Source organism: Simochromis diagramma, unplaced genomic scaffold, assembly GCF_900408965.1.
Source record: "Simochromis diagramma unplaced genomic scaffold, fSimDia1.1 OVJJ01000421.1, whole genome shotgun sequence".
Taxonomy (NCBI): domain Eukaryota; kingdom Metazoa; phylum Chordata; class Actinopteri; order Cichliformes; family Cichlidae; genus Simochromis; species Simochromis diagramma.
In genome coordinates, this window is record NW_024387250.1 from 10,833,136 (window position 1) to 10,861,125 (window position 27,990).

General features: G+C 40.5%; 1 protein-coding gene across 1 annotated transcript; it reads left to right on the forward strand.

Moving 5' to 3' along the window:
• Positions 1–1,287: 1,287 nt before the first annotated feature.
• Positions 1,288–27,988, forward strand: adss2 (adenylosuccinate synthase 2). The gene is made up of 13 exons (XM_040001318.1): positions 1,288–1,537; positions 11,670–11,772; positions 13,577–13,645; positions 13,738–13,788; positions 13,966–14,032; positions 19,493–19,600; positions 21,271–21,352; positions 21,473–21,599; positions 22,703–22,857; positions 23,255–23,379; positions 24,024–24,121; positions 24,378–24,527; positions 24,637–27,988. The coding sequence occupies exons 1-13, from the start codon at positions 1,376–1,378 to the stop codon at positions 24,687–24,689; spliced, it is 1,350 nt and encodes a 449-aa protein (XP_039857252.1). The 5' UTR covers positions 1,288–1,375; the 3' UTR covers positions 24,690–27,988.
• The last annotated feature ends 2 nt before the right edge of the window (positions 27,989–27,990 follow it).

Here is a 27,990-nt window from a genome sequence, read left to right on the forward strand (position 1 = left end):
GGCCTTGCATGCATTATGATCACCAGCAGAGGGAGCTGAATAATAAGAAATATATCTCATATGCAGTACAACAAGACTGCGCGTAAGTGTGTTTTAACTTAGTTTTAATGAAAAGCTTGCTCCTGTTTCTGTTTATTTCACTCCTTGACTAGCAGGACTGTAGTCTGCAGAATATTTGCTTACAGTCAGATTCTGAAAACTTAAAAAGCTCAATACTGCACATGCTTTTATTCGACTTATTCCACTGTGGTTTGAAGCTGCAGCTGCAGAGGTCCTTGTGGGTTTTCAATCCAAACTTCTGTATCTTAATTGCGATTTCAGACTCATGCACAGAGTGTACCGCTAACTCAAACAGCCTTCATGTCTAATATGTAAATTCATGTATTCGATCACAGATTAAAGACGAGAGATTATCAGCTCAATGACTTGCACTCTCTGGTGAAATGTGATCTGTCATGATTTATTTGATGGCCACTGTGGCATAATGTGGGATAATCTGCAAATAAAGCTGTTATGTTATTACAATTAAACACCAACAATGATAATAATAAGTTTAATAAAGTGCTTCCCATTAAACTCATAATTATTTAGACACGTACTTTATGCACCCAGCGCAAGTATTTCTCCAGCTTTTATTGAGAAAATGAAATTAGTCTTTACCAAAATAGTAATAAGTGTGTTATTAACTGTTAAACTTCCTCATATATTAGCCTCCAGGCAATCAAAACATGCATATATTTATTAAGAGGAAAAATTTAATCTTTTCTAAATCTAAGAATCTACTGGAATTTTTGAAATGACTTAAAGAACATATTTTTTCTTTATTTTTCCTTTCTTTCTTTCTTTCTTTCTTTCTTTCTTTCTTTCTTTCTTTCTTTCTTTCTTTCTTTCTTTCTTTCTTTATGTTTAAACTTCCATCAAGCAAACAAACAAATATAGGAATATTAACATTGTGCAAGCTCAGAAAGTTTGCTATAGGAAAGAATAATAAAGTACTAAATTTAACCATCTCCTAGTATAATAGTACCAATAAGTAATTTCAATTGTTTGTTTGTTCTTTTTAAATCAAAGTGTGATATTAATGAGTCGTACTTAGGTAGAACAAACATAAAAACAAATAAATAATTAAAATACGATAAAACGGGGAATATTCTTATCTCAGAAGAATGTTGTGCTTTTCTTTGTCTAGGAACAGAAGCTGCACAAAAAGAAACGTTTTGCTCATTGACAAAACTGAATTTTATTGTGAAAGGACTGGGAAGAAGAATTTTTCGCACATGCGTAGAATAAGCCAGGTTTCCGGTTCGGCTCAATTGCTGGTAGTTCCTCCAGTCTAGGTCGGTGAGGAGTGGAGACAGCCAGGGACCGAGCTGAAATGTCGGACAGCGGGAGTCAGGAAGCCCCGAAGACACGGATACCCAGGCCGACGGTTGGCAACAAAGTGACCGTGGTACTCGGCGCTCAGTGGGGCGATGAGGGGAAGGGGAAAGTTGTGGATCTGCTGGCACAGGACGCGGACATGGTGTGCAGATGCCAGGTACGTTAGGTGAGCTCTGTCGTCAGGAGAGAGTCCGCAGGTAACTGCTGCCCGTTAGCTGAAACACCCGCCTCTCTGATGTTCTGCCGCATTCTTTATGAAAACCTACTGTCAGCTTCCGACTTCCAGCCACTCAGTGGGAGCTGTCACGCCACGGAAATATTGCGCGAATCATGCAAATACAAATCTGCACGAACTCGACAGCAATACATTCAGCTCCTTTTATACAGCACCTCTGTTTCGTGCCGGGCTTCACCCGTACTGTCCCGAACTACCAATACCCAACATAACAGGTGCGATTTCACCAATTTCACACCTCGTGAAAGTGGTTAGCACCGGAAAAAGCGGGGTCTTCCTCCCCCCCCTTTTTTCTGTCATCCTCACAAGACCGTGTGAATTGAATCCAACAAGCCAGCGACTATTTCCTGGCTGACGAACATCCCAGGCAGGCTGGCTGGCTCTCTGTGTTTTTGCTAAAGTCACCTTGAATTCCTGCTAGCTGCCTAGCTCCCCAAACACCTGTAAAGCTGTGGTGACTTCATGTGCACACGTAAAACAGATGCCTAGAGCTGGTTATTTGAAGAGAGAAGGCGCAAAACAGCGGCTATCCTCGGTTTGTGTTTATTCTCGCCGAGCTCTTCATTAATGCTTGTGTCTTGGCGGTATCGGCACAATTAAAGTTATCTTAAGACATTTTCTTCTTCTTTCTTTTCTTCTTTTAAACCTTGATTGCTGTTAGCCTCAAAATTGACCCGTGTTGACATTTGACAGCGTTTCAAACGTCACCCAAAATACACAAAAATATAAACTTTAAAAATGTGCAGGTACTACAAACTCTAACACACTGATGCTGTTGGAGTCAAACTAGAGAATCTTGAAACTCTGAAGTTGTACATGCCATGTCTCTGTGTATGTTTTTATGGGACAGTGGTGACATGCGATTTATCTGTGCACCTGCTGGTCTCTAAAGTGCCATGGGGGGAATTGCTAAACAGTGCAATAGTAAAACAGCACAGGAGGGATCGTGTATGGGGGCACAAAAGGAATAGAGGTCATACAGAGGTCAAAGGTTTCCTTGAGAGAGGGTACCTCAGTGCCACGGTGGAAAATTGGGTAATGGTGTTGCTTCACATAAAGAAGGTTCCTGGTACCAAGCCTGTCTGCGTGCAGTTTGCCTATATGAGTACTCCTTTTCCTTGTACAATCCTACGACACACATTGGTGAATTGATCATAGATGTGAGTTGCAAAAAGTGCTTGAAGTTTACAGTACTGTATGAATATGTGGTTACAGTGTAACTTGCAATTAAAGGCACTTTGAGTGGTCAGTAAGGTTATTTTTCCTCCAAAAACAAGTGTTGTAAAACCTAAAGAATGCCCTCTTCCTGCTTTCTGAAGCATTAATTAAGGATTACTAATTGATTACTAATAATCAGCATTTGTTGTAGACACTTACTTTACCTCATAATAAGTGACGCACTTCAATTCTTTTTATATGAAGACTTTATATATACTCCACAATGCTTTTGTATGTTTTACACAAAAGCATTTTAGAGCCATGTTTATACAAATTCAAAAGTAGATGGAGAGACTGGCATAAGGACTGTTTTCAATACTTGGATAAAAATCCTTTGCAGTCAATGACTGCCTGAAGTGTAGAAACCATGGACGTCACCAAATGCTGCGTGTCCTCCCCTGAGATGCTCTGCCAGACCTTAACTGCAGCCAGCTTCAGCTGCTGCTTGTTTGTTTGCTCTCTTGGGTTGAGATCAAGTGACTGACTATGCCATTGAAGAATATCCCCTTTCTTTGCCTTGTACGGTTTCTTTTAAAGCATGCTTTATTTACATTGTTCATTTGCTCTGTGAAGCGTTGCCTGGTCAGTTTTGCAACATGGAGATTTGGGTGAATCTCCATGTTATAAGGAATATTGACGTGACACTTATGGTCCTCTGTAAGCATTACCACGATGGTCACAGAGTGGCACAGCTTGCTTTTAGAGAGATTTTAGTGTTTTAGCTTTTTTAAAATCTGTTAACTGCATAGACAATGGCTAGAGCCACTCATTGGTTCTTTTGACCATCTTTTGAAGCCAGACATGACAATTGAGGCCTGACTGTGACACAGAGGACACTACACACTCATTGGCTAACAACTTGTAGTTGACAAAATCATGAGCCAGTGAGCATACCCTAAGTAGTCCTCCAGACTCTAATAATGACCACAATCTACAAAATGAATTTCACCTTTTTAATTTAGCAAGACTAAAGACCGAGCCCATAATCTCACATAGAATAAAATTAAGCTTGCTAGTAAAATGGTGACAGTACAAAGACTGCAAGGACTTTTGATTTGCATCCACTGTGGCTTCCTCATGCAAAATGAGTGGATTCAACTTTAAAATACCCGGATATGTTATCCCTGGGCTTTTAATATGCCTCTCCTCTTTTTGTCCAGCCTGTATCTGCCCTTGATCTGCTTAAATAAAAAGGTTTAAAACCCTCAGTTAAAAAGAAATTCTTAAAACCCTGCTGTTATTGTGGAAAGCAACAGAAAGACGACTGCTGACGTCTGGCAAGGCTGCATCAGACTGCTTATATTAGGGCTGTGATGTATGTTGTTACACATCATACAGTGTCTGGATTTGAAATGCAGCAACCTTATGTTTTGGACTGGTTTAGGTATTGCCTTAGCAACAAAACATGCAAACTAGTCAGCTGAGTGTGTTGTGTTTGCAGAACAATGCGCAGTACTTCCTATTTTGGAAGAAAAGGCATCAAAGCTTTGCAGATCGCAAACAGGCAGTTTGTCAGCCTGAATCTGTGCATGTAATGCAGTGAGGAGTGGGGAAGCAAACTAATCACAGTATGTTTTACAAGCCTGCCGGGCTTATGCACCAGGTTTATTATTTTCTTTTCTAGGCAAAAGCTTCAACGGTTAAGTCTGTCTCTGTTAACTGTTTTTGTATGCATTTAAACAAAAAGCAGGTGAAATTAAATACTTTATCGCTCTGTCACAATGAGGTAAAATGTGATTTTGGTACTTCCTCTTCATGCTGTAAGAGGGAAACAAGTAAAAACCCCAGTGCCTCCCTCCTCTTTCCAGTAATCCGGCTGTGCCTACGCACAATTAATAACAGCGTCAGGATAGTCCACATCAATTCACTGCAATGTTAATTTATCCTCCGTATACCCACTTCTTGGTTGCAGCAACTGCGATGACAGATTTTCCAACATGTCCCTGTAGTAATTGCACAGATTGGCTCAGAAGCGCACTGGTTTAAATTCTTCTTGGCAAGGTGTGAAAATCTGATTCAGAGGTTTGAAACTTGCTTGAGAGAAGTGCTTTAAAAAGAGAAAAGCATCACACCGTTTTCACCTTAAAGATCTGATGACTAACATATGGTGAATGCATTTATGATGTGTTGTTCTGCCCTCCAGCACTGTAACTTTTTTGAAAATTAGACTCAAGATAGTCCTTTCAGCTCACCCCGTAGCTCATGGGTGTGAAACATAAGAACCGGGGGCCAGGATCGGCCCGTTAAAGACCCCGATCTGGCCGGTTGGATGGTTATGGAAAATGTGAAGGAGGGCATAGCAAAGCAGTATTTCTTTACCATGTAGACAAAGTGAGGCAAAATGTTGAAATATCTCTTCTTTGTCTTATATTAAAGTATCTAATTGATTAAATATGCAGTTAAACTTTTTACACTGTCAGAAATTGGAGTTTCAGCAGTCCATCCCACATGAGATCAAAGTAAGCTGTTTGTGGCCCTCGATATAAAATAAGTTTGACATCCCTGCTCTAACTCAAGCTCAAACCTGCACTCTTCCACTAAGTAGACTCACAAAGCTCCTACCAAGTGAACGGGCAAAATATTAACCATATCCTCTAATCAGGCAGCGATACCAAAGCAGTTAAAATGCATAATAAACATCTCAAAATTATGATTTAAATCTGTTTGACAGCAGATGGGGAGGATTTCCTGTTAAACTGATAAGTGCTATAAGCAAACCTTGTTCCTAATAAAAAAGCAAAGCTTAATAACACCTTGTGATGTGCACTTGGTTCAGTTTTTAATTAAAATTCTAATGTTGGTTTCCAAAATTATAAAACAAGATACTGAGATAAAACAATTACTGCGCCACATTCATTGCTCTCCACTCAAAAAAGTCCAAATTAACCCACAACAGTCTGTGGCTTCTTTCTTTTTTTCAGCTGAAATATAATTAATGTTTAAAGAAGTCGATGTAATTATACAGAATTGCTCGATAAGCCTAGAATTACTTTCGGAAAGTGCGTGTATAAACCTGTCAGATAATTTCAACAGGAGCCAAAATAATTGTGGTTTATAATTCTGCTGTAATCAAACAGCCTCTTTCACTAACGCAGACGGTCCAGTGAATCTGCCGAGTGCTCGTGAAAACTGGTTGTTCAGGAAACTCCCTTTTCCGTCCAGTTGTCTGTCAGGCGACCCTGCACAGACGTGCTTCCCCTCACTGCATTATGATGTTATGACATGTGTGCTTGATGTGTAAGTGAGCGGTGAAGTGCTGCAGCAGGCACCCTTAGTCTTTTTATAAAATCAGCTTTGCCAAGCAGTCCTGCTCGGTGTCCCTTACAGCTCAGACCTCTAAGATGCTGTTGGTGACAGTTGGGTGTGTGAGTCAGAGGTGTGTAGCAGACAGGGCGTGATACCAGCAAAACACATTTACAGTAATATATTTCTGTACAAGCTGCTCACACCTTTTAAACGTTTAAACATTCGTTGAATGCACAATGCGAAGACAATTCAATCAGTGATTAAAGTAAACTGTGACTGCGTGCTTTTAACAAAAGGAAAACATACAAACTGTAAAGTGTTGTAGCTGAGTACATTGATGCCTATGTGGGATAGAAATTACTCAACACGTACTTTAATAGCTGATTATTTAAGTAGTTTTCTAAACAACCGCTCCAGATTGTCATATTTTTACTTTTTTTATTTATCATTTTGGACAAAGTGTTTTTCACTATTCAGATATTTTACAGTTAAAAGTTTAGAGTGGCTCGATCACCTGATCGGAGATGGGAAACGTACCTGACGCAGAACAAAGGGCTGTGAAGCAAGGTCATCGGGTGAAACTGATAATACTTCCTCTCAAGTTTTAAAGCCCATTTTGTCCAGTTTTGTTTACAGTGTAGGTTTAGCTTACAATGGTTTGTATTATAATGATCTACGAGTTCAGCTGGAGACGTGGTTGCCGCACGTCGACTCAGTTTCTATAGAGATGTTTGCAAAAAGAAAAGAAAACAGAGACTGTTGCCCTGTTAGCCCTTCGACTTTGATGCATTTGGTCTTTCAAGACTTAAAAGGATCCGATAAAAATCGTATAAATCATCTGTAATGAACTGAAGTCAGACCTTCCTACCAGAAAAAGAGGGGAAATATCAAACCACGGCAGGATTTTTCCTGGCTCACAACAGGGATTCACATAAGGAGAACTAATCATTCGTTTTTATATGCAGGAAAGCTTCTGCACAGTGACCAGTTAGAGGCAGATGCTGGCGGTCAGTTTGACGTTAAAGACCCCCGGGCACAACTATGTGGTGGGACCAGAACAACTTGGTTTGATTCAGCTAATCTCATCAATAACACAGTCAGTTCTACTGCTCACGGATTAATGTTGAAAGAGTAATAAAGTATAGAGCTCGGAGAGCGTCTCGGGTAAAATACTCTTGCCCAATTAGAAAAGGAACTTTCTTTGTTGAACAAAAAATAAATAATAATGCAGGTAAAATATTCTCTCGATATTCATTGCTTTGGTCGAGAGCTGCAGCAACCCCTGCACTGGTCAGGGCAGCCTGGCTCCTTCATTTAGATTGGACCAAAGTTTCACGTCATAAATTCACTGCATTGCTAGTTTTTCCATTTTCCTCCATCACTTCTGTTTCATTCGTTTTTGTAGTACTGTATCATTTAGCCAGCTGACTCTGAGAGTTACTACTAGCCTCACCAGTGTGTATGATGAACTACTGTGTTCTACCAATTATATCATTTAAATAGATCTGCGTTTTGGTAATATATAGATTGAGGAAACATTTAAACAAATACAGATATAGTGTTTTTTTTCATTTGCCCGTTGGATGGGCTCCTAACTGTACATGGGAACGAACCCAGAATGGAGTGGAACAAAGCCTAGGTTTAGCTCATCTGGCCAAAGGATATCTCAGTCTCCTTCTGTGCTTCTTTTTTTGGGCCTTTATTTATTCATTTATTTTCGAGTGGAAGGCCAAAACTTTTTAGAGGGGGCTTCTAAATCTTTTTGAAAACCCCCGATCTGTTAAGGTTGCTCGGGGTGTGATCACATCCAGCCTTAGCTTAAACTACCTGCCTGTTTTATGTTTTTTTGCTTGCATCACAAAGGAGAAAAGTAACTGTGAGCATCCCCAACGGCTAGTTAATATCTTATAAATATACATACACGCTCCAAATTCTGGAGTATTGTATTTGATTTTATTTAATGATTGATTCATAAGATGTAGTTAATCTTTTGCAGCATTGTAAGGTAGTACAGAAAATGACAGTGACCTGCAATTTAGTGTCAGAGTACACTTGAGTAAGGCAAATGGTTGCCAACAAAACATGAGCCTGTTTAGGAGGAAGATCCTGTCCTCACCATGACTCCCTGGTTCTCAGAGACAAAGTGTCAGGTACAACTGATCTGTTTAGCAAAGTTGTTATCTGGCATTAAATGACTGAACAGGACGGAGTTGGTGCTGAACGGTTTTAACTGTTTTGCACATTACTTGATTCAGATGAAAAGTGGCAGCGCTAATAAAAAGTCCCTGTTTTTGTGCTAACACATGGGATTCAGTGTGGTAACGTGAACACAGTTTGGTGAGGCGTCAAAGCTTTTTTAAAAGAAGTCAAATGTAGTAACTATATTTAGTTTAAAAAGCAGGATTTGTGGTTGAAGTAGTCCAGTGTTCTCCCAAACTCTCAAAACATCTATGAAAAGTGTTTCTTTCTCCAACTGCAGATACTGTGTCCCATCAAGCATCACTTTTCCTGCTGTGGTATATCACAGTATCTTCTGTGAAAAAAACAATATTTATCTGACAGCGATCTGAGATATAAATACTGAGTCGTACCCAGCCTCTGAAAATGTAAATGTCTTTGAATCTACTGAATCCACTGCTGTCTCTGTGTAAAACTCTGTGGGTGACATTTGTAAAAATCAGGTTTATCTTGCAGGTAGGATCTAATAATGAGTCTGATGAAAAGCATCATGTTCATCATCAAGGCTGAGTGTTATTCATAGCAACCTAAATCCAATTATCATGATCATACTCAAAAAGTCATTCAGACTCTAAGTTTTTATTGAGTTTTTGGCCACCTGCTGAATGTAAGTTGAGTACTTTCTATCAGTTCTAGCGATGTCTGCCTGCTGTTCGCTGTTTGGTATGCCCAGTGGGTTTGAGCAGTTTGGGTTTTCTTTTCAGTGCTGTTAGTTGTAAACGTAAAAAAAGAAGACAAAATACAAGTGTGAACATCAAAACCGCTGAACTGAGCTCATTTTGGAAATCGATGCTACCTAAAAGATCAGATGCGCCAGCAGGACATCGACTTACCCAACTTACCATTCTGACATAGCAGTAAAAACAGAGGCGTTGAGACATTAAAATCTTATACAATGAGTAGAAGTTTCTGCTTGCTCTTTTCTAAGCTGCTTATTTTTGCAAAATAAATGAAATCTGAGACCAACGAGTGCTTTTCAAAAGTACCGTACTTGCATCGCAACATTAATGAGAGGATGGGGCAAAACATGCATTTTAAACACATTAACCAAATAAAGATCCAAAGATTGGATCAGCTTAAGATCTCTTAAAGCTGAAGCCAAATAATCTGTAAATTAATCTTATGTAATTATGTCTTTCAGAAGAAACTACCAGTAGCGCCTGATGACGTAGGGATTGACTAATTGTCCAGTTAATTCCAATGGCTAAGAGATGCATAGTTGCAAGATTAACCCATGTTTTTCCTTTCACATCAAAGCATTTATCCCAGGTTAGAGTCGCATGATTCATTATTACCAACAGCAAGGTCAGATTTTTCCTCAGGTCCTTTATCTATTGTCAAAAAGCTTCTACAGCTTTAGTTTTGTCTCTTTTTTTAATAATAGTAATAATTTCTGTTATTGTTGAAGTATGTTTGCATAGCAGAGACCTTCTATTGTACCCTTAGAGCAGTAATCACACTGCCCCTGCAGTTCCCAAACTAAAGGGCAGTAGGTGACCATCGTAAAAATTTGTGTCTTGTGATGGGTACGAGAAGCCGGTCATGGGACTGCTGGAAGACCGGAGTTCTTCGGTTCTTTGGGGGGATGGGGTGAATCGTAAAAGTCATATCTAAAAAGGAGAGGCATCTGCCCCCCATCTGTTTCCCCTCTCCACCTTCAGGGTGCTGCTGTAGCCAGGAATAACTCCATGTGGCCAAAGCACATGCTGAGCCTGATTTATGTCCACAGGCTTCAGCACGATAGCCTAAGTTGAATAGGCACCGTGGGTAGTGACGCAAGCTGCAGCAGAAAAAATGGATCAGCAGTTTAATTTTTCATCACAGCAAAAGAAAAAGAAATTTAAAAAATGAAGTACTTGCTTAAGTATCTGTTTGTTTCTCCCCTTCTTTTCCGTGTACCTCGTGTTCTTTTTTACCTTAACATCTGACTGATAAACATGAAGAAGAGAGGAGTAAAGCAGGTCAGATTGTGATGTTCTAGTCCAAGAACTCACCGTTCCTTTTCTGGGTCCCCCCATTTTTATCTCTAAAGTCAGATGTGCTAAATCATCTGCAGGCCTCTGTGCTACATCCTATCAGATTAACTCACAGAAGCATGATTAAATACAACAAGATTAAATGGTCTCTGCTTGTCTGAAATTGTAGTTTCCTTTAGCCAGTGGATGTCTTGTGCTGCAAACAAATTGGTGTACAGATATAGTTCAGTACTGACCGTCTACACACCGATAGTGATACTGCTTTCGCTTCTCAGAACCTGCACTTCCAAGAGTCCACAGCCTGAATGATTAGCTGATTTTGTTCTTGTCATAAATTTGTCATCACTATTGTGATTTATCATCACTATTATCATAAAAAAAACTGATGAGGTTCTGTTTTCTCACCGACTTAGCTGTCAGGCAGATAGCGTCGTCTTGTTAAGTGTGAGGAGTTGGCCTTTTATACATGTCAAAGTCAGTTTAAGTGTTGGCGAGCGTTGCTGCAAATGTGAACAGTGTTTGTATAAAGTTGCACAGAGTCTGATGAGCTATTATAAGTGTCGTTGCTTTGCCTCACTGGTTAAATATTTAAAAATTAGAAATCTGAGTGTGGAGTTGGAAAGAAGTAGCATTACCATATCCTTTTTTCTTGCTTGTAATCTCTGCTCAACTGTAGAAGATTATTGAGGCCATATAAACTGCTAATAAGGCTCAATAAACAAAAAAGACAGATTATGGTTAATATAGGCACCAGTTTTGACAAGAAAAGGACTGAAGAGCTTGTAAAGCCCTATATAAATCTAAATTCTGAGTATTAGAACCTGTAGACAAATTGCATATTGTTATGCAAATATTATAAACGTCAGTCTAGCTTTTACTTTTGTAATCACAGCTTGTTGTAAGGAGGGGCGCAAGAACTCGTTATTCCTCCAGCTTCATTTCCTTTCTTGGAGTACCATGTCCTTCAGGCGTAACTACGAACATTCCTTTTTGTATATATTTTTAAAGTGTACGTTTGTAGTTGTAGAGTCTTGACAGAACATGTCGCTGTGTTTGGGTGTGCAGACTAGAGGATTATGAACGCGTTCTTAACACACATTACAAACAGTTCGTTTGACGTGCCCTTCCATGCATCTGTCAGTAGGTTTATACTCGGTTGATACCTCTGCTTTCTGACCTCAAAGTAAGCAGAAGTTTCTAAGCAACAGCGCAGAGCAACACATACCCTAACAGGCAGCGCTTCGTGGTTTGTGTATGATGCTTGTTGCTTCTCGCCAAACTATTTGGCTTTTCAAAACAAAGTTGGAGAGCCTCCTCTAGTTTCTGTTTGGCTTTAGTCATCAGTTTCTGTTTTTTCCCCCCCTCTCTCCCTGCAGGGCGGCAACAACGCAGGACACACAGTGGTGGTCGACTCAGTCGAGTACGACTTTCACCTCCTACCCAGCGGCATCATCAACCCCAAGGTCACCGCTTTCATTGGTGTGTATCGCATGCAGAAATACACTTACATTGCTGCACGATACACACACAGTTCCTCGCTATTTTCTTCTTGAACTGATCGCGATCCCTTTTAGTTGGCTGTTCGTCATCGCTCATATAGCCTCCATCCTGACGACTCTTACAGCGAGTGCGATCGGCTTGACTCGGAGCCAGACTGCAGGCTACATCGTATCCACCCATCTGCAGTAATTTCATTAGCTAATGGATCCAACTTTTCCTTTAAGGCTTCCAGTCCCTGTACACATCTGCAGTTGACCACGTACAGTCTATCAATACTTAATACTGTTTCTGCTTTGTTTTTGCTTACGACTGTGGCACTCATGTGTAGAGGCTTATTTCTGTTTGTTGTGACATAACTTTGCCTCCTGTGTAGATTTTGAGAACGTGTCATTTAGTGAGCACATTCATTCTGACAGTGTCATTAAAAGAGCTTTTTTAATGCTTTTATAGCTAATTTCCTTGTTTCCTATATTTAATTTGGTTAAAGTAATTACCTCATTGCCTCCACTTAATGAAGCTCCAGTTAAAAGCTAATTAGAGCCAGCTGTTTGAATACTCCAGTGAGTAAAGAAAGCTCTGCTCTGTCTCTTGGCATTACATTCAGGCACACCTAAGATTGCTTTCACAATGACGGGCGCTGACTTTGGTTTAGATGCAACTTACACACAGTCGAATGAAGCGACTCTGCCCACAAATGGGAACGATAAGCTTATCTTCCAACTAAGTTAAAACATTTTCAGATGCAGGCTATCCTGTTTGGCCAGTTCCGCATTCAGGTTTGCTTCCACTGTGGTCTGAACAGCAGACAGTATAGAACAAACAACGGACAAAGCAAATTTGGCGTCACCTATTTGTATTTTGAACCATGATGCGATGAGTAATGGGTAGATCTGACTGAAACGAACACTGGTTGGTGCTCATGTAACAACTGTAACTGTACAAAAGTCTTGATTAGCCAGGATGAGTGTGTTCAAGGTCACAGAAACTTTGGATGCGACTATTCGCTGGAAACAAAATCACTTATCTGTGAAAGTAACTGTCAGCTCTGGCCAGAAATGAGAGGCTGGTATCTAAACGCTTTGTGCCCTGGTCAGAGGAGAGATTTAAGATTCAGTAACACATCTGTTAGTGTCTGGATTTCAGAGGTCACACTCTCTCCCCTCATTTGCCCTTAATTTTCACTCTCTCAGAGCACAAAGCTGCTTGATAGAGGCTGACTGCACAGTAACACCAGCAGGCTGAAGTTAATACAGTGGAGTGCTATAAAGACAGGGTTTAAATTTGATCAGGTTTATTTTAGTTCATCCAGAGTAATAAGCCTGGATTGGCCTCGATATCACTCCATAGAGCTACTCAGGACATCTCCGATCGACAGCATCACAAATGACAGCCCCCAACAGAGCTGCATCATCAACAGTGTGAAACATAACATGTCAGAAAGTTTGACTTGTCTTTGTAGTAAGTTTTGTTTCTAATATCATTAATGAAGCCTCCGTTCTGTTCAAATGTCCCAAAGCGTGACTTTGTGGTGATGATAGAATTTTATACTACCTGTAATTTCTCTGTTGTAGGACAATCCGAACCTTCACTATGGCATTGAAACATTTTACTTTCGTATCAAAAGTCACTCTTCTTTCTTTAAACATAATTTTGTGTATTCTTTAAGGGATCATAAACCAAAATAGGGCATATACTGATAGTTTACAGAGAAATAAACTCAGCTTTGACTCTTTTGATTTGAAACCAAGAACTGTAATGTCACATAACTTTGTTTTTACATCAGGCAATGGTGTGGTGATCCATCTTCCAGGCCTGTTCGAAGAAGCAGAAAAAAATGAACGCAAAGGAAAAAGTGAGTGCTGTACTTACTTTTTTTTTTCTTTTTCTGAGCAAAACATGGTGTTAGTTATCTGTGTGGAACTCACAGCATATATGCGTGTGTAGGTCTAAAAGGCTGGGAGAAACGGTTGATCATCTCGGACAGAGCACACATTGGTAAGTCCTCACAGATCTGCCCCTGCACTCGTTTACTTTAGAGAGTGTGCGACAGTTTGAATGCATGCAAGAAGAAGTGTGTGTGTGTGTGTGCGCGTGTATGTGTGTGTGAATGCGGGAGCTCTGCTTTCTTTGAGGTGTGTGAGTGTGTGTGTGTCCTCTCTCCCTCCTTCGCAGTGTTTGACTTCCACCAAGCGGTTGATGGCGTTCAGGAACAGCAGAGACAAGAGCAAGCAGGCCAGAAGTAAGAAACCTGTTGCTTACAAACGGCTGCAATGTACACACAGCGTGCACACACTTTAAGTTTCAGGTACTCCGTATATTAGCAAACACAGCTTCAAACACTAACGTTAGTCGTTGATTGAATAAATGCCACTCCTTGTGTTCCTTATCTTGGATTGCGTTCTGTTTTCGGTATTCATCTTTGCACTGAGTCATGCTTTTCTTTCTTTTTGTCATGTGAATCTTAGTCAGGCCTCTGGATAGTTTTGCAGTTTGCTGTCACAGGGTCAGGGTACTATTCCACATGTTACACACTAACAGCTGCCAGCTGTAGCTGCTAGTGGTGCACCGGATCACGGTTGAGCCCAAATCCGAACCGATCCCGCTCCACGGTTCGGTACGCGCGTGATCCGAAGATTCGAGAAAGGGGAAAAAAAAGTATGTGTATGGTGCGCGTGGTGGGTCTGTCAAGCGGTGGTTATGGCCAGCGCTAGCGGTCCAAGTGGCGGAGCAGAGGAGTTTGCGGCATTTAAGCAGCTCTTTGCTGCCCAATCCAACCGGGCTAAAGATATTACAAAAGCTACTGGGGTGTTTAGCTGCAGACGGGAGGCCGTATTCCGTTGTGCAAAACAAGGGGTTTAAACTGTGATAAACGTGCTTGAGCCACGCTATGATATCTCGTTGCGCGTCCACTTCAGTGACAAGATCGTTCCAAGCAAGTATGCGCAGGAGAAGTTTAAAGTTATGGCTGAACTGTCCCAGGCATCTTCTGTTGCCCTAACTACAAATGGGTGGACCTCCAGGTCAACGGAAAGCCACGTGACCGTGACCGCTCGTTATATCACAGCGGAGTGGTAGATACAAAGCCCTGTACTGCCCTATAGATTACATTAGATTAGATGAAACTTTATTTATCCCCCGGGTGGGTTCCTCCGGGAAATTCAGTTTCCAGTAGCACAGCACCGACAGAAGTTGCAGAATGTGAGCAGAAATATACCATATATACACAAATATAAATACAGAGTATACAAAAGGGATAAATAGAATAAATAGGAATAAGAATACAAGGAATGGCACATTTCAAGTATTGTGAGTCTATCACACCGTTGGATATTAACAAAAACTATTGCACAGTGAAAAGGCACTACAGCTTATTTGTTGCCCCTCCTTTGTCCCCGTTTCCCCTCCCTCTCCCCTCCAGCGAGGAGTTAAACAGTTTGTTGGCGTGTGGGACAAAGGACTTCTTAAGTCTGCTGGTCCTTGACTTTGGGAGAAGCAACCTGTCACTGAACAGACCCCTGGTTGTTTATGGCCGTATGCAGAGGATGCCCAGCATGGTCCATAATGTCCATATTGCACCTTAATTTGTTTTTATATAAGTGCGTGGAATGAATCTTCAGTTGAATGTTTTTTAATAGGCAAAAAATACTTAAATAAGTAAATGGCGAGTCTAATTTTTGTCTTTTTTTTTCTATTTTTGCTGATCCGAAAATTGATCCGATCCAAACCGTGAGATTTTTGATCCGTTGCACCATTAGTAGCTGCTGAATGCGGTTAACAACAGTATGACTGTAAATCCAGGTAGAAGAATGTTACGGCAGCTTTGAACACGATCCCAGCATGTTGGATTTCTTCTATAAACATCTTGGTCTCCTTTCTATAAATAAACACGACATTGATCCTCACATACAAACTTGAAGCACTGACATTTTTTGTAATAACACCTAAAACTGCTCCCACCCTCGGCTTTGCAGAGCATCGTGGTGACTCTCGGCTCCATGCACACCTTTCATTTTCTGTGTTCTCATAGTGTAATTTTACACAAGGATCTCTGAACATCCACTCTGTGCACTCATCGCGAAACAGCTGAAAGGCAAAGAGACTAGATGGTGAACATCGTGGAGGATTTAGCAGCCAAAATGCCAGATATTTCCACGAGGAGTTAAAAGCGGATTATTGGACTTAATGTCATCCTGTTGCTGCTCGATGTGTAAATATTCAGCTGTTAAACAAAACAGCTTAAAACATAATATGTTAATGTTGTTTGTAGTCCGTCGGGAGGTTTAAACCGGGTAATTGCTGCCAAAGAGTGTTATAGTACTTTGGAAGATAAACCTCATTCACACAGACCTAGAGACCGGGTGACAACGTCCTCTGGCAAATTCCAGCCGCTAGGGAAAATTTTTTATCGACAACTCGGTCGATCACATCTGCTTTTGTGTGATTTGGTTGCAGAGAAGGAACACACAAAAATCGCCTTGTGATTGCTTTATTCTCCCTGCAGATGCAGTTTTCATTCTAATTTAATTTAATTTCTGGCCTGCAGTGAAACTTGAAAAAGTTCTGAGCAACACTGAAATGTTGACCAGCCACCTTGAAAGTCAAAAGTTTGCCACACTTCTCATCTTAAAAGGTCTAACTTTTTGAAGGTGAATGTTTGTGTTGAGCTTTTCACACTTTCCACACTGTTTGGTGAGTAGTTAGTGTTTCCGGTCAAGTCGACATCTTCCGTACAAACTACTGGTGTCTGTGGCAACCTGCCTGTGACCATCAGCAACCACTCGTTGGCTTGCTAATCTCAGAATACACATTTTCCTCTAGACCTGTGGTTACCAGGAGGTCACTAACCGGTCTCTAGGCCTGCATGAATGGGGTTTAGCAGTCGATTTCACAGCAGCTGCCAGCAACCTGTTGGGGAATGCATGATTTTCATTTGTGACCAGAGACCACCAGATGATTTCCCACAGGTCTCTAGGCTTGTGCAGGTGAGGCCTTAATAAAATCATTTTTAATATCTCTTGCTGATGGTTTCAATAATAGGTTTACCTGCCATCAGACAGAGTAAGAGGGCCTTTGCACTCTACTATTAATTTAATCCTCACAACAAACGGGAGTCTGTCTAGTCTAGTGTCGTTAGTTTGTGTCATTGTGTGACTTTGGCCATTTCATGGGTCAGTACAGACCGAAAGTAGTTTGTTAAATTGTAAAAGTCTCAGAAAATAAACCAGGATTTATTTGCATGAACAAATCTACAGACTCTTCTGTGTGCTCCCTCACCTGCACAGTTAATTTATTTTGTATGAATACCTTTAAACTTTGAGTTATTTTCCAATTTTGGGGTCAGAATTAGCTAGATCCTGTAAAATGTAACAGAACTATATTCATATATACAATACTGTTTTATTCTGTATCTGAAACCATATGGATACATATCACAGAGCCCATTATATTATATATAGTAACTTAAAAAGATAGATATAGCATTTTCTCCTTTACTTATTCACACATAGGCTTATCTTTACTTTGCATGTGTGCATGAACGTCTCTCCACAGTGACACTGTGCGTGTAACCTACGCTTTCCTCTGCCTGGAGGCGTCCTCAGAGAAGTCGGAGGGCAGGCAGAGAGTAGCAGCCCTGCAGCAGGTGTCGTTTCTGTAGCGCGAGACAGAGTAGCACAGCTTCAACAAGTGACTAAGTAAAGCAGCAGGCTCCTGCTGACGGTCTGACTTCTAAACTCTCCACAAGGACACAAGCAATAAAATAGGTAGTAAAACGAGATATTCAATCATCTAATTCAGTACTCGCCCGGGCACTGCGTCATACTGATATGTGTGAGGAATGTTATGCTAAGCCTGAGGAACATTCAGAATGCTAATCTAAATTCAGACCCAGCATACTCCTGTTAAAAGCAGCCACGGTCCCAAACTCACAGCCGGCTCACGTGTTTCTGAGAGCGACAGAGTGCATGTGCTTTAATGGCCGAGTCATTATAAGCTTTCAGCAGATTGCGATGTCAGGCTGGTGGATTTCCAGCACCTGCAGGCACGCTGTAGTGTAAGGTCTGCTGAAAGTCAGAGCAGAATACGATCACAGAACCAGGCAACACAATTCAGAGTGCTGGAATATCACAGCAGCCGGTGTTATACTGCTGATCTAACCTCACACATTTAAGTTAGTAACTCTCAATTCCATGTTATAATCAAGATTCATAATCAAGATTATTCTACCATAAAATTAAAAGTGTCTGTAAAACAGTTCAAGGCTGGGATCTCTGTGCGACTGTCATAAATTTCATCTCTGACAAATTTACCAGCATTGCAAGTAAAAAAGAAACAAAAACTTTAATATTTAAATTAATATTTAAAGTTTTCTACAAATATTTGAAAAAAGATGATGCGTCACTCATTCCCAGCTTTGCACTGCTGTAAGATCACTCATTTGCCAGTGAAATGGACATTAAGTTGCACACATTTAATTTTCCACTTGTCTAATATTTCTTTTTGAATTAAATCCAATTTAATTCCACTGAAATATCATGCTTTATATTGCACAGTTTCTTTTATCACAGCTATTGTAGATTGGGCTCCCCTTTGCCGTCAGAAGTGACGTAATTGTTGTCGCACAGATTCCACAAGGAACTAGAAACACTCCTGCTGCTCTGTTTGAACTTCAGCAGGACATCTTGACCATGTCTGCTTGCTGAATTGCACCGAGTTGCTGCCATATAATTGGCTGATTAGATATTTGCATCAGTGAGCGGTTGAACAGAAGTACATAACAGAATAGCCAGTGAGTGTAGTGTTTCTGAGTTTGTTCCCAGTTGTACTTAAGAGTTCATCCCTTTTCAAACATCTCTGACAGTTGTAAGTTAAATAAGTGTTATTAAGATGTCAAATGATGCAATATTTCAGATAAAGCAAAAATGTGTTTAAAAATAAATCAAAGGTTTGTACGACTGGACTTTCCTTCTTACTTTCTTACTTCTCTGGCAGAAACAGCTGACTTTTCACTCATGCACATTGGCACATATGGTTACTTGATACTACATGAGTTATATTGGCTGCACTGATGATGAAACGCAATAACTGTAGGGCATATTTATCTATTTCTGTTCTGTAGTTGCATGTAGGGTGTAAATATTCTGCTGTGCCAAGACTTCCTTTTAATAGGGCGTCTTATTAGAGGTACATGATGACATGGTAAGCTTTTGTATGTAGATGTGTATTTAGGTGGGCATGCTGTCTCTGTAGTAATTCTGTGGTGATAGCACGTCAGACTGTAATACTCTAGTGTGAGAAGATGCTTTCTGTCTGAGTTTATAATATTTTGGAGTCTGTAGAGAAGAAGCAAATGGCTCAGTGACAGTTAAACATCTGCATTTTGTCATTTTTCAGAGAATAAAAGTTTCCACATCACGAGTTCGGACTTGCTAGTCTGTGACTATAACTTGAAACCGTTTTAGTGATATTAAATGAGAGGTGGCAGGTCAAATGTTTTTTATGTTGTATTGTTTTAGAAACAGCGTAATGAACTTTTGTTCTTGTGAGAACCACTGAGCTGCTCCTTTTTCATTTCTGTGCAACTGTGCATGGCATGAAATGATTTTACAGTTTCAGAGTTCATGTTGCGGAGTAAGACTGCATGTAAATGCTGTTTTTCTTTTCTCTGTGTTTCCTTCCCTCCTCTCTTGGCCTTGCTCAGCCTCGGGACGACAAAGAAGGGGATTGGTCCGGTGTACTCGGCTAAGGCGGCACGCTCCGGGCTCAGGATATGTGACTTGCTGGCAGACTTCACACAGTTCTCTGAAAGGTCAGTCTCACCAACAACATTATATATGTCACATCTACCTTTCAGAATACAGTTTTGGACACTGGAAAGGCCCACAGTCTATAAACACTCAACATGCAGTGCTCGTTCACCCTGATCACTTTTGCATATCAGCAGCAGGAGTCTGGTTGTCTGGTAACTGTTGCTGTTGTGCCAGTATCACAAAAAAAGCTTTAGACCATAGTTTAGACCATAAATGATATAAAACTTGGATGCAACCACCGTGTTACCCATTGGTTAGTAAAATAGTGTTTCCACCATCGCCATCTAGTGTTTTGAAACGGCATGTGACCAACCAGTGGGTGAATCTGGCCGTGAAAGTGCAAGCCTGTGAAAGTTGCTAGCTAATGAGCGTACCCTGGAGAATCCTCCTGACTTCTGCTTTCCAAAATGAACTCCAGGTTTTATTTAGTGTAATCTTAAACTAGTGATCGAGTCCGTAAAGTTATCAGGAAAGCGTTCACAGAGCTCACAGAGGAAGGCAGCTGAGGGTCACTTCCCCACAGACTTCCACCAGTGGATTTTCCCCATTAATAAGTAAATGTAAATGAGACATTGAGTCTCAACGGGACTGTCTCTGTAAGTAAGGGTTAAATAAAATATCTTATCTTTACTTTTCAGAAGCTGAAGTTGGTGTGAAGCTGGTTGTTTAGTTTAGTTTCAGGTGGACTGGTTTGCAATTTAAATATGTTGCATTAATAAACAACTGTAGAAGCGAAACAAAAATAAAGTTGAACTGTTTAAACACATTTCATTTCTGCAGTCACCGCTCAGCCTACCCTGACAGCGACACTGTCACTATGCAAAGGTTTAAGATTACTAATTAATTAAAGGCTGAGTAGTATTTTATATCTTTTGAACCACCGAGCTCAGAAATTTTAACTGGCTGACGAGCCTTTTTTCAGTGCCATAAACTCAGGAGCTTTTACTGGAAGCAGATCTAAGCAGGTGTTCAGATGAAATCCAGCTCTGTAAGTTGCTTCACTTACTCAGAGTTGAAATTCAAGATGGTTCAGCTGTTATGGTCATCTCAAGGTGGTTTTGAATACTTACAGGGAGAATTTTACAACTTGAAAAAAAAAAGTGATTAATTAAAATAAAGTTTCCAACCAGTTGCTACCTGCTGTAGTAACTCATTGTGATTAAGGAAGCAACCCCAAAGTATTCACACAGACCAACAGAAATCTGCTAGTGTTATTTAACTATAATCATTATTCAAGTGAAAAGCATAAGTGGACATGTCACAGTATGGGAGGGGAGTTTTATGGAGGGTAATGTAAAAGGAAAATAAGAAATAAGAAATATAAAAAAAATATCTTTATCTCATATGTATTCTTTTAATAATCATTGGAGGTAGAAAAAAATGAGTTTGATCGCACAGGCCTAGTAGGTAACACCATGATAGACATTTGAATTTCTATGCTAAACCCTTCTACTTTCACTGACCTCCTTCAAAGGGTTGATCTCTTTCTGAATGTGGCCATTCCTGGTTGTTCCTACTTCCCCGCCAGAAAAGGAGGGGGGAAATAGTCCAACCGATAGTTATTTTCTGTGCTGCTATTTTTCATTTGTGTTAAAATGCAAACAAAAATGAAAAGTGTGACCAAGGTGCATGAATGATTGAAATAAATCAGAATCATTCTTTGTTGCAGGTATAAAGCTTTGGCCCAGCAGTACCAGTCTATGTACCCCACTCTAAAGATCGACATAGACGGAGAGCTGCTCAAGTTAAAGGTAATAAAACTAAAAGGAAATCTGAAAACATTTAGCTGTGCTCTTTGCAGATCTCCCTGTATTTTATTTATTATTTATGTTGGGGTTTTTTGCGAGTTTTTTTTTTATTTTTTATTTTAGGACTATGTTGAGCAGATCAAGCCCATGGTAAGAGATGGTGTGCACTACATGTACGAGGCACTTCATGGTCCTCCTAAGAAAATCCTGGTGGAAGGAGCCAATGCAGCGCTGCTGGACATCGACTTTGGTCAGTAAATCAGTGTTTACTTCACTTCTTTGTTTCTTTGTGCTAACCTGTAGTGTCAGTATAAATCTTGTTTCTGATTGCAAAGTGCTGTTTAGTGCACCCACGGTGAGCTGATGACGTTGTCCAAGAAACACTTAAAGCTTTGCGATGCTCTTTGCAAAAGCCTGCATGGAGCTCAGGGTAGGGACGACGGTAAGTTTAAGCGTTATTATTGCGCTTTGTGCATCTGGGCTTGGCGTGCACAATCACAAGTTCAAACCACTCACCTGTGCATGAGCACGGAGGCACCCTGAGTCTATCGGTCAGTTGATCAGAATTAGAGGGCCTCTTTAACTGTTCTCATAAGACTTTAAAGTATAACAATTTGATTGTTCCTTTCATTAAATGATACGGTAGACTTAACCATAATATCTCTCTGTAAGAGCATAAACCTGTCATTGAGAGCAGATTAAATTACAGTCAAAGTTCAACGTGATCCAGAGACGATGCCTGTAGTTTCTGTGGTGTCAGAGCGAAACACATCCCCTCTTTCTGACAGGCTGGATCTACACATGATCAGAACATGTCACATGGGAGCATGCAGGGTGTCGGCGTTTACATAAAGAGCACTTTGACAGGACACGCTTGATGGTTTAGACACCAAAACTGCTGTTTGATTACACAACAGTCTCTCCTCACAATGGGTTTACCTCCATGTCAGCAGCCTCCAGCAACTGGTTTTGTGATCCCAGCACTTATTTGCTTTTAAAAATTTCCAAGCATGTCATTTTTCTGATTGATTGTTCTGTTTGTGTCGGTCTGTCTGTATGTTTCCTAAGGTGCAACCGCAGGTCTAATCAGACAACAGGACAGACTAGGAAAATTACTTTAAATTTAACTGAGTGTCACGTAGAAGCCATCTGGTTTCTAGTCCAGTCACAGCTTGTTTTGCAGGTTTTGTCACAAATCTCTGGGCAAATATGAAAGCCTTTGTACAAATCAGTACAAATCAGGACACTTGCTAAAACAAGCCTGCGATGACATCACCTTTTCAGAGCTCACACCAGTAAAGGAGATGTGACATGAGAAAGTATGACCCGACTTCACCTCTGGTGTCGTTGCAGGAACGTACCCGTTTGTGACGTCGTCCAACTGCACGGTGGGCGGGGTGTGCACGGGCCTCGGGATGCCTCCTCAGAACGTCGGCGAGGTTTATGGGGTCGTCAAGGCGTACACCACAAGAGTGGGCATCGGTGCTTTCCCCTCAGAGCAGAAGAATGTACGAGCACACACCGATACGAAATATAAACACGATAAAAGTTTGGTTCAGATCGGGTTTTATTTTTAATAAGCACGACTTCATATTTCACATCGAGAATTAAAAGCTGCACGTTACATACACATTAACTGTTTCGTACATACAGTATCTACTGTGTCTGCATGGTTAAAACATGGCCTAATCACTTAACTTGTCTGTGTGAAATATGAGTAGATTTTCAAATAGCACCACCTGGAGGAGTTTTGCCACACTGCCAGCAGTAAAGCAGCTGTAGCTTAGAATTCGTTTCAAAGATTTAGAGACAAATTTAGAGTATTTTTGTTTTCTGCGATTGCAAACATTTACAGAAAACCTACATAAGAACTGATGTTCAAGTTTAGACTCTTGTTTTCATTAGGAGATCGGAGACCTGCTGCAGACTCGAGGGAAGGAGGTCGGCGTGACCACAGGCAGAAAACGACGGTGCGGTTGGCTGGATCTGGTGCTCATCAAATATGCACATATGATTAATGGCTTCACTGCGTGAGTTTTAAATCATTTTTTTGTATATTTTAAGAGAAAAGAAAGTATTTTAGAGTAGAGTCACAACTCCAGTTAGGATGCTTGGGCACCTTAGGGCACAGTCGCAACACTTTGGCGAGATCATGTCACTAAGTTGGTTTTGTGTCCCTTACAGAAGGAAGTTTCTGTATCTTTGATTATTGTATCTAAACACTTCAGGACATCATGTAACCTGTTTATATGTCATATGATGTATTTTGAGGAAGAGAAGAAGAGAGGGAACTGCTCTGTTAAAAGCTTACGTGGATATAAGGGAGTTTTTCCTTCCCACTGTCGCCAAAACGCTTGGTCGTATGGTCGGGGATTTCTCTGTTATCTCTGTATTATTGCAGGATCTTGACCTTACTATACAAAGCACCTTGAGGCAACTGTTTTGTGAATTGAATTGAATATTGTGATGTGACGCTAATAGGTTTTAGGACCGCTAATAGGTTTTGCTGGTGACTATTATTCATTTTTAAAAAGTCTTGTTTTCTGACAGTTTTTCATCCCTTTTGTCACATTTTGTTTAAAGCAGATTTGTTTTATCTTTTTAGTGATTTGCTGTAAAAATATATAAAGTATCTTTATCCAGTTGTTGTAAAGCTGTCCGTCTTCTCTTTCAGTTTAGCTCTCACCAAACTCGACATACTTGACGTTTTCACCGAGATCAAAGTGGGCATAGGGTACAAAGTCGACAACCAAACTATACCTCACTTTCCAGGTGAGGAAAAATTTGAACATGTGAGCTATGTTAATGAATTTTGTTTTGCTTGGTAGTCTTAAACTGGATCTTGATGGGTGGAGAATCTTCTGCCTTCATGGGAGATCATCGGGCAGCCTTTTCTCTTCTTCCAGTCTATTTGATCATTTACAGAGAGCTCCGTTTTCAGAGAGAACACATCGATCTGTTGCTGTTGCCCTTCGAGTGATTCCTCCTGTCAAGCTAATGGTGTGATGCTGTTATTGATTTGTGCCAGCCAATCAGGAGGTGCTGCAGCGTGTGGAGGTTCAGTACGAGACCCTGCCCGGCTGGGACAGCGACACTTCGGCCGCTAGAAGCTTCGAGGAGCTGCCCGAGAACGCACAGAAATATGTTCGCTTCATTGAGGAGCATGTGGGAGTGCCTGGTAAGAAGTCACGCATGGAAGTGCAAGAACTGATGAGCAGCTTTTTAAATTGATAGATTTTCAGTATTTCCCCTAAGATGATTGCTTCTTCTGCTTCTCACCTCATCAGTCAAATGGATCGGAGTAGGGAAGTCCCGGGAGTCCATGATCCAGCTCTTCTAGACAAATGGAAAGAAACACAGCCTACCTACCTGTTTTAAACCTCCAAACAAAGACGCCACCGTCATCAGACTGTGCCGGACTGGACTTCTCCAGTCTGTTTGGATTTTTAACAGTTTTAAACTTTATTAAAACAGCATCACAAGGCGCTCTGCTAACATTGCAGCGTTTTGTTTCATATACAACACACTGGGCAACGCCAGCTGCCATCAGGTGAGGGCGTGAAGGAACGGCCTACGAGACACACGCAGGCACCGGATCGCTCGTTTGGTTGAACACATTGTTTGACTGTATTTTGGTTGATCTATGCTGTGATTTTAACGCGCTGTGTTTTCCCCCTCAGCACTTTAGATGCTTTGGACTGTATGTGCTTTATGTTTTATTCTTCCAGGTGTACGGCGCATCCTCACACGATAAAGGGATCGGTTTATATTTTAAATGTGTCTTTCTGTGTTCTCAGTGTTAAAACTTGCCTTGTCATTCAACTCCAAAAAAACAAAAACAAAAAAAAAAACAACTAGCTTTTAAATTTTTTCCGTAGCTAGCGGTTGCTTCCACTGATCGCTGTGGGAACGCTCGAGTTTTAAGGATTAATCTCAGCAGGTGAGCTCTCCTCTAACCACTAACAGGCACAGAAATGTTAATGTAACTTAGATTTTCGAAGTAAACAAATCAAATTAGTCTGTCAGCACTTTTCCACGCCTCACATTCTTGTGATTAATGTTGTTTTGTCTTTGCACTGTCAGCACATTGTTCTGGTAACATGGGATGAAGGCAATGATTCGATGTATGCTGTCTTTTTTTTTTTTTTTTTTGCCCAGTTTTCTGCAAGACTGTAATTCCACAGTCTTGATTTAGAGTACTGCATTGAATCCCCACCTTAGTGGATGACGACATTGTTTGCATTTACAGTTCTGTGCAATGAAAACATTTTGTGTGTTGGATCAAAAGGTGATCATGAGAAGAGACACAAAAAAAGTTTCAGCTTTTATTCAGTATACATTAAATAAACTTTAGATTTCCTGTTTCTTCACTGGTCATGCCTTTACAGGATTTTACTGCACCATCGTGTAGTTGTCAGATTTGTTGGGGTTTTCAGGTTTTTAAGTGCATGGTCATTATGTATCCTGCTGAAGTCCTTTGTTGAGGTGGTGGTGTGCTTTGGATTATTATCTTGCCACATAATAAAGATCCTCCTGATTATTTTTGGATGAATTTCTTTGTAAATTGTCATAGTATGTTTTTGGAGACTTCTTCATTCGTTTTGCTGCTGCAGTCATGATCAATGAAAGCGACGGAGCCCAAGCCATGACAGCACCTCCACCGTGCTTTATAAATGAGCTTGTATGTTTAGGATCATGAGCAGATCCATGCTTTTCTGCAGACACTGGTCTTTCCATCTATATGGTAGTAGTTAAGCTTTGTCCCATCAGGCCATAAAGCTGTTCCCTAACTCATGGAGCTCATATCTGTACAGTTTTGTAAATTGCAATCCTGTTTTTTGCTTTTTGCTGTTGGTGAGTGGTTGGCATCTTGCAGTGTGGCCTCTGCATTGCTGTTCTCAAAGTCTCATTAGTGTTTTGGGGGTTTCCTTGCTGCTTTCACCATTTGTGTTTTATCAGCTCTTGTTTTTTGTTTTGTTTTGTTTTTTAGCTTGGAGAGCCATTTAGATGCCTGTTGCTCTGTACATCATTTCTTTTTCAGGACAATCCAGATACTTTTACTGGCTTTGCTCAGCTTCTTTCCAGTTTCTCAGCTTCAGAATAACATGCTTTTCTCACTGGTCTTCATGTTGGTCTACCCAGAGGTGAAAGCTTAAACTGAGAGGAGATATCCATGATTAAACAATGGACCTTGTGGAACAACACTGTACCACAAAAACACACCCATGGTTAGCTGTGGGGGGGAAAAAAACCTACAACTTTAGAAAAAAGTGAAGAAAAATGCAGCTGTGAAATGAGTGTGAGCAACAGGAAACATGCTGTATGAATGTGTGAGCAGTTTAAACATTTTGGTCAGTCCAGCTCAAAAACATCTGTGCCTATTTGAAGTCTGGAAGAAAAGCTGCGACTGTGTAGGTTTAGAGACTTAAGTGTCACAGAATCTGAGCAAGCTTCACCATTAAATTCATGTTTAAATATGTACAAAACCCAGTGGTGTTTAAAATTCTCAGTAAAGAGTGAATATAAAATTAGATTTGAACGTGGGCTTACTCTCTGTGCAAACTTGCATAAGGGGAGTCGAGGAATACTGTCTAAGAATCTATGTTGGGCTACTGATGTAAGATATCACTGACATCTGCACACAGAGGTTGGTTTGATCTTCCAAGAATTGTGACGACATTTTCTGGAGAATGAATTGATCAGTGCGCAGCGATTTTGTAAAAGTTAAACTTAACCTGCTCCTGGTTATAGAGTCTAACCCAGCTGTCACGAGGCAAGAGGCAGGATGCACCCTGGACAAGTCGCCAGTCCATCACAGGGCCAATACTTAGAGACAGACAGCCGCTCACACTCACATTCATACATATGATCAATTTAGAATCGCCCATTAGCCTAACCCCATGCATGCCTTTGGACTACAGAGAACCCAAATGGACGGTGTGAGGCCCAGACTGTGCCGCTCATCTAGATGTAAATACCAGGAAATAAGAGCTGAAACTCCGATCTCTCTTCTCATGTTCATCATTCAATCTCACACACAAATGTCTTCAGTGCACAGCAAAAACAAGTCAATGCTGTATGCTTTTAAACTTGTGTGTCTGCACTGATCAAGAGTGAAACTGGGCTGCTCTTGTTGGACTTGGAGCTAATAATGAATAACATTACTTTTACTGAGACAAAACTGAGTCGGCGTGCATACAAAGAATGTCAGAGCAATGAAAATCAGAAAAATGGTATACGTGCCCACACAGTACTAGCGAGCTGGGTACAACTGTAACAGTTTCTGAAAGGTATTATCCCTGTGCTATTTAATATACTGTGTCTACATGGCGTATTATTACTTACGATAGCTACGTGTGGTTACATATTTGGGAATGTTCATGTTCTGCCATGAGTTGGATTTAATACAGTACTGTAAATGATGCAGAAACAGCTCTGATTTAGTTTGTAAACCTAAATTTGAACACTGTTTCTTTTTTAAAGGTGTTGTTAAAGAAAACAGTCCAGCATGAACTGATACAGTGACTTCAATGGGTCTTCTTTTAAACTGAATAAAAAAATAAAATAAAGGGGTCTGTAAATTTAAAAAAAAAAAAAAAAACTATATAGTTTGTCTACAAGGTGATTTGGCTTTTGAGGCA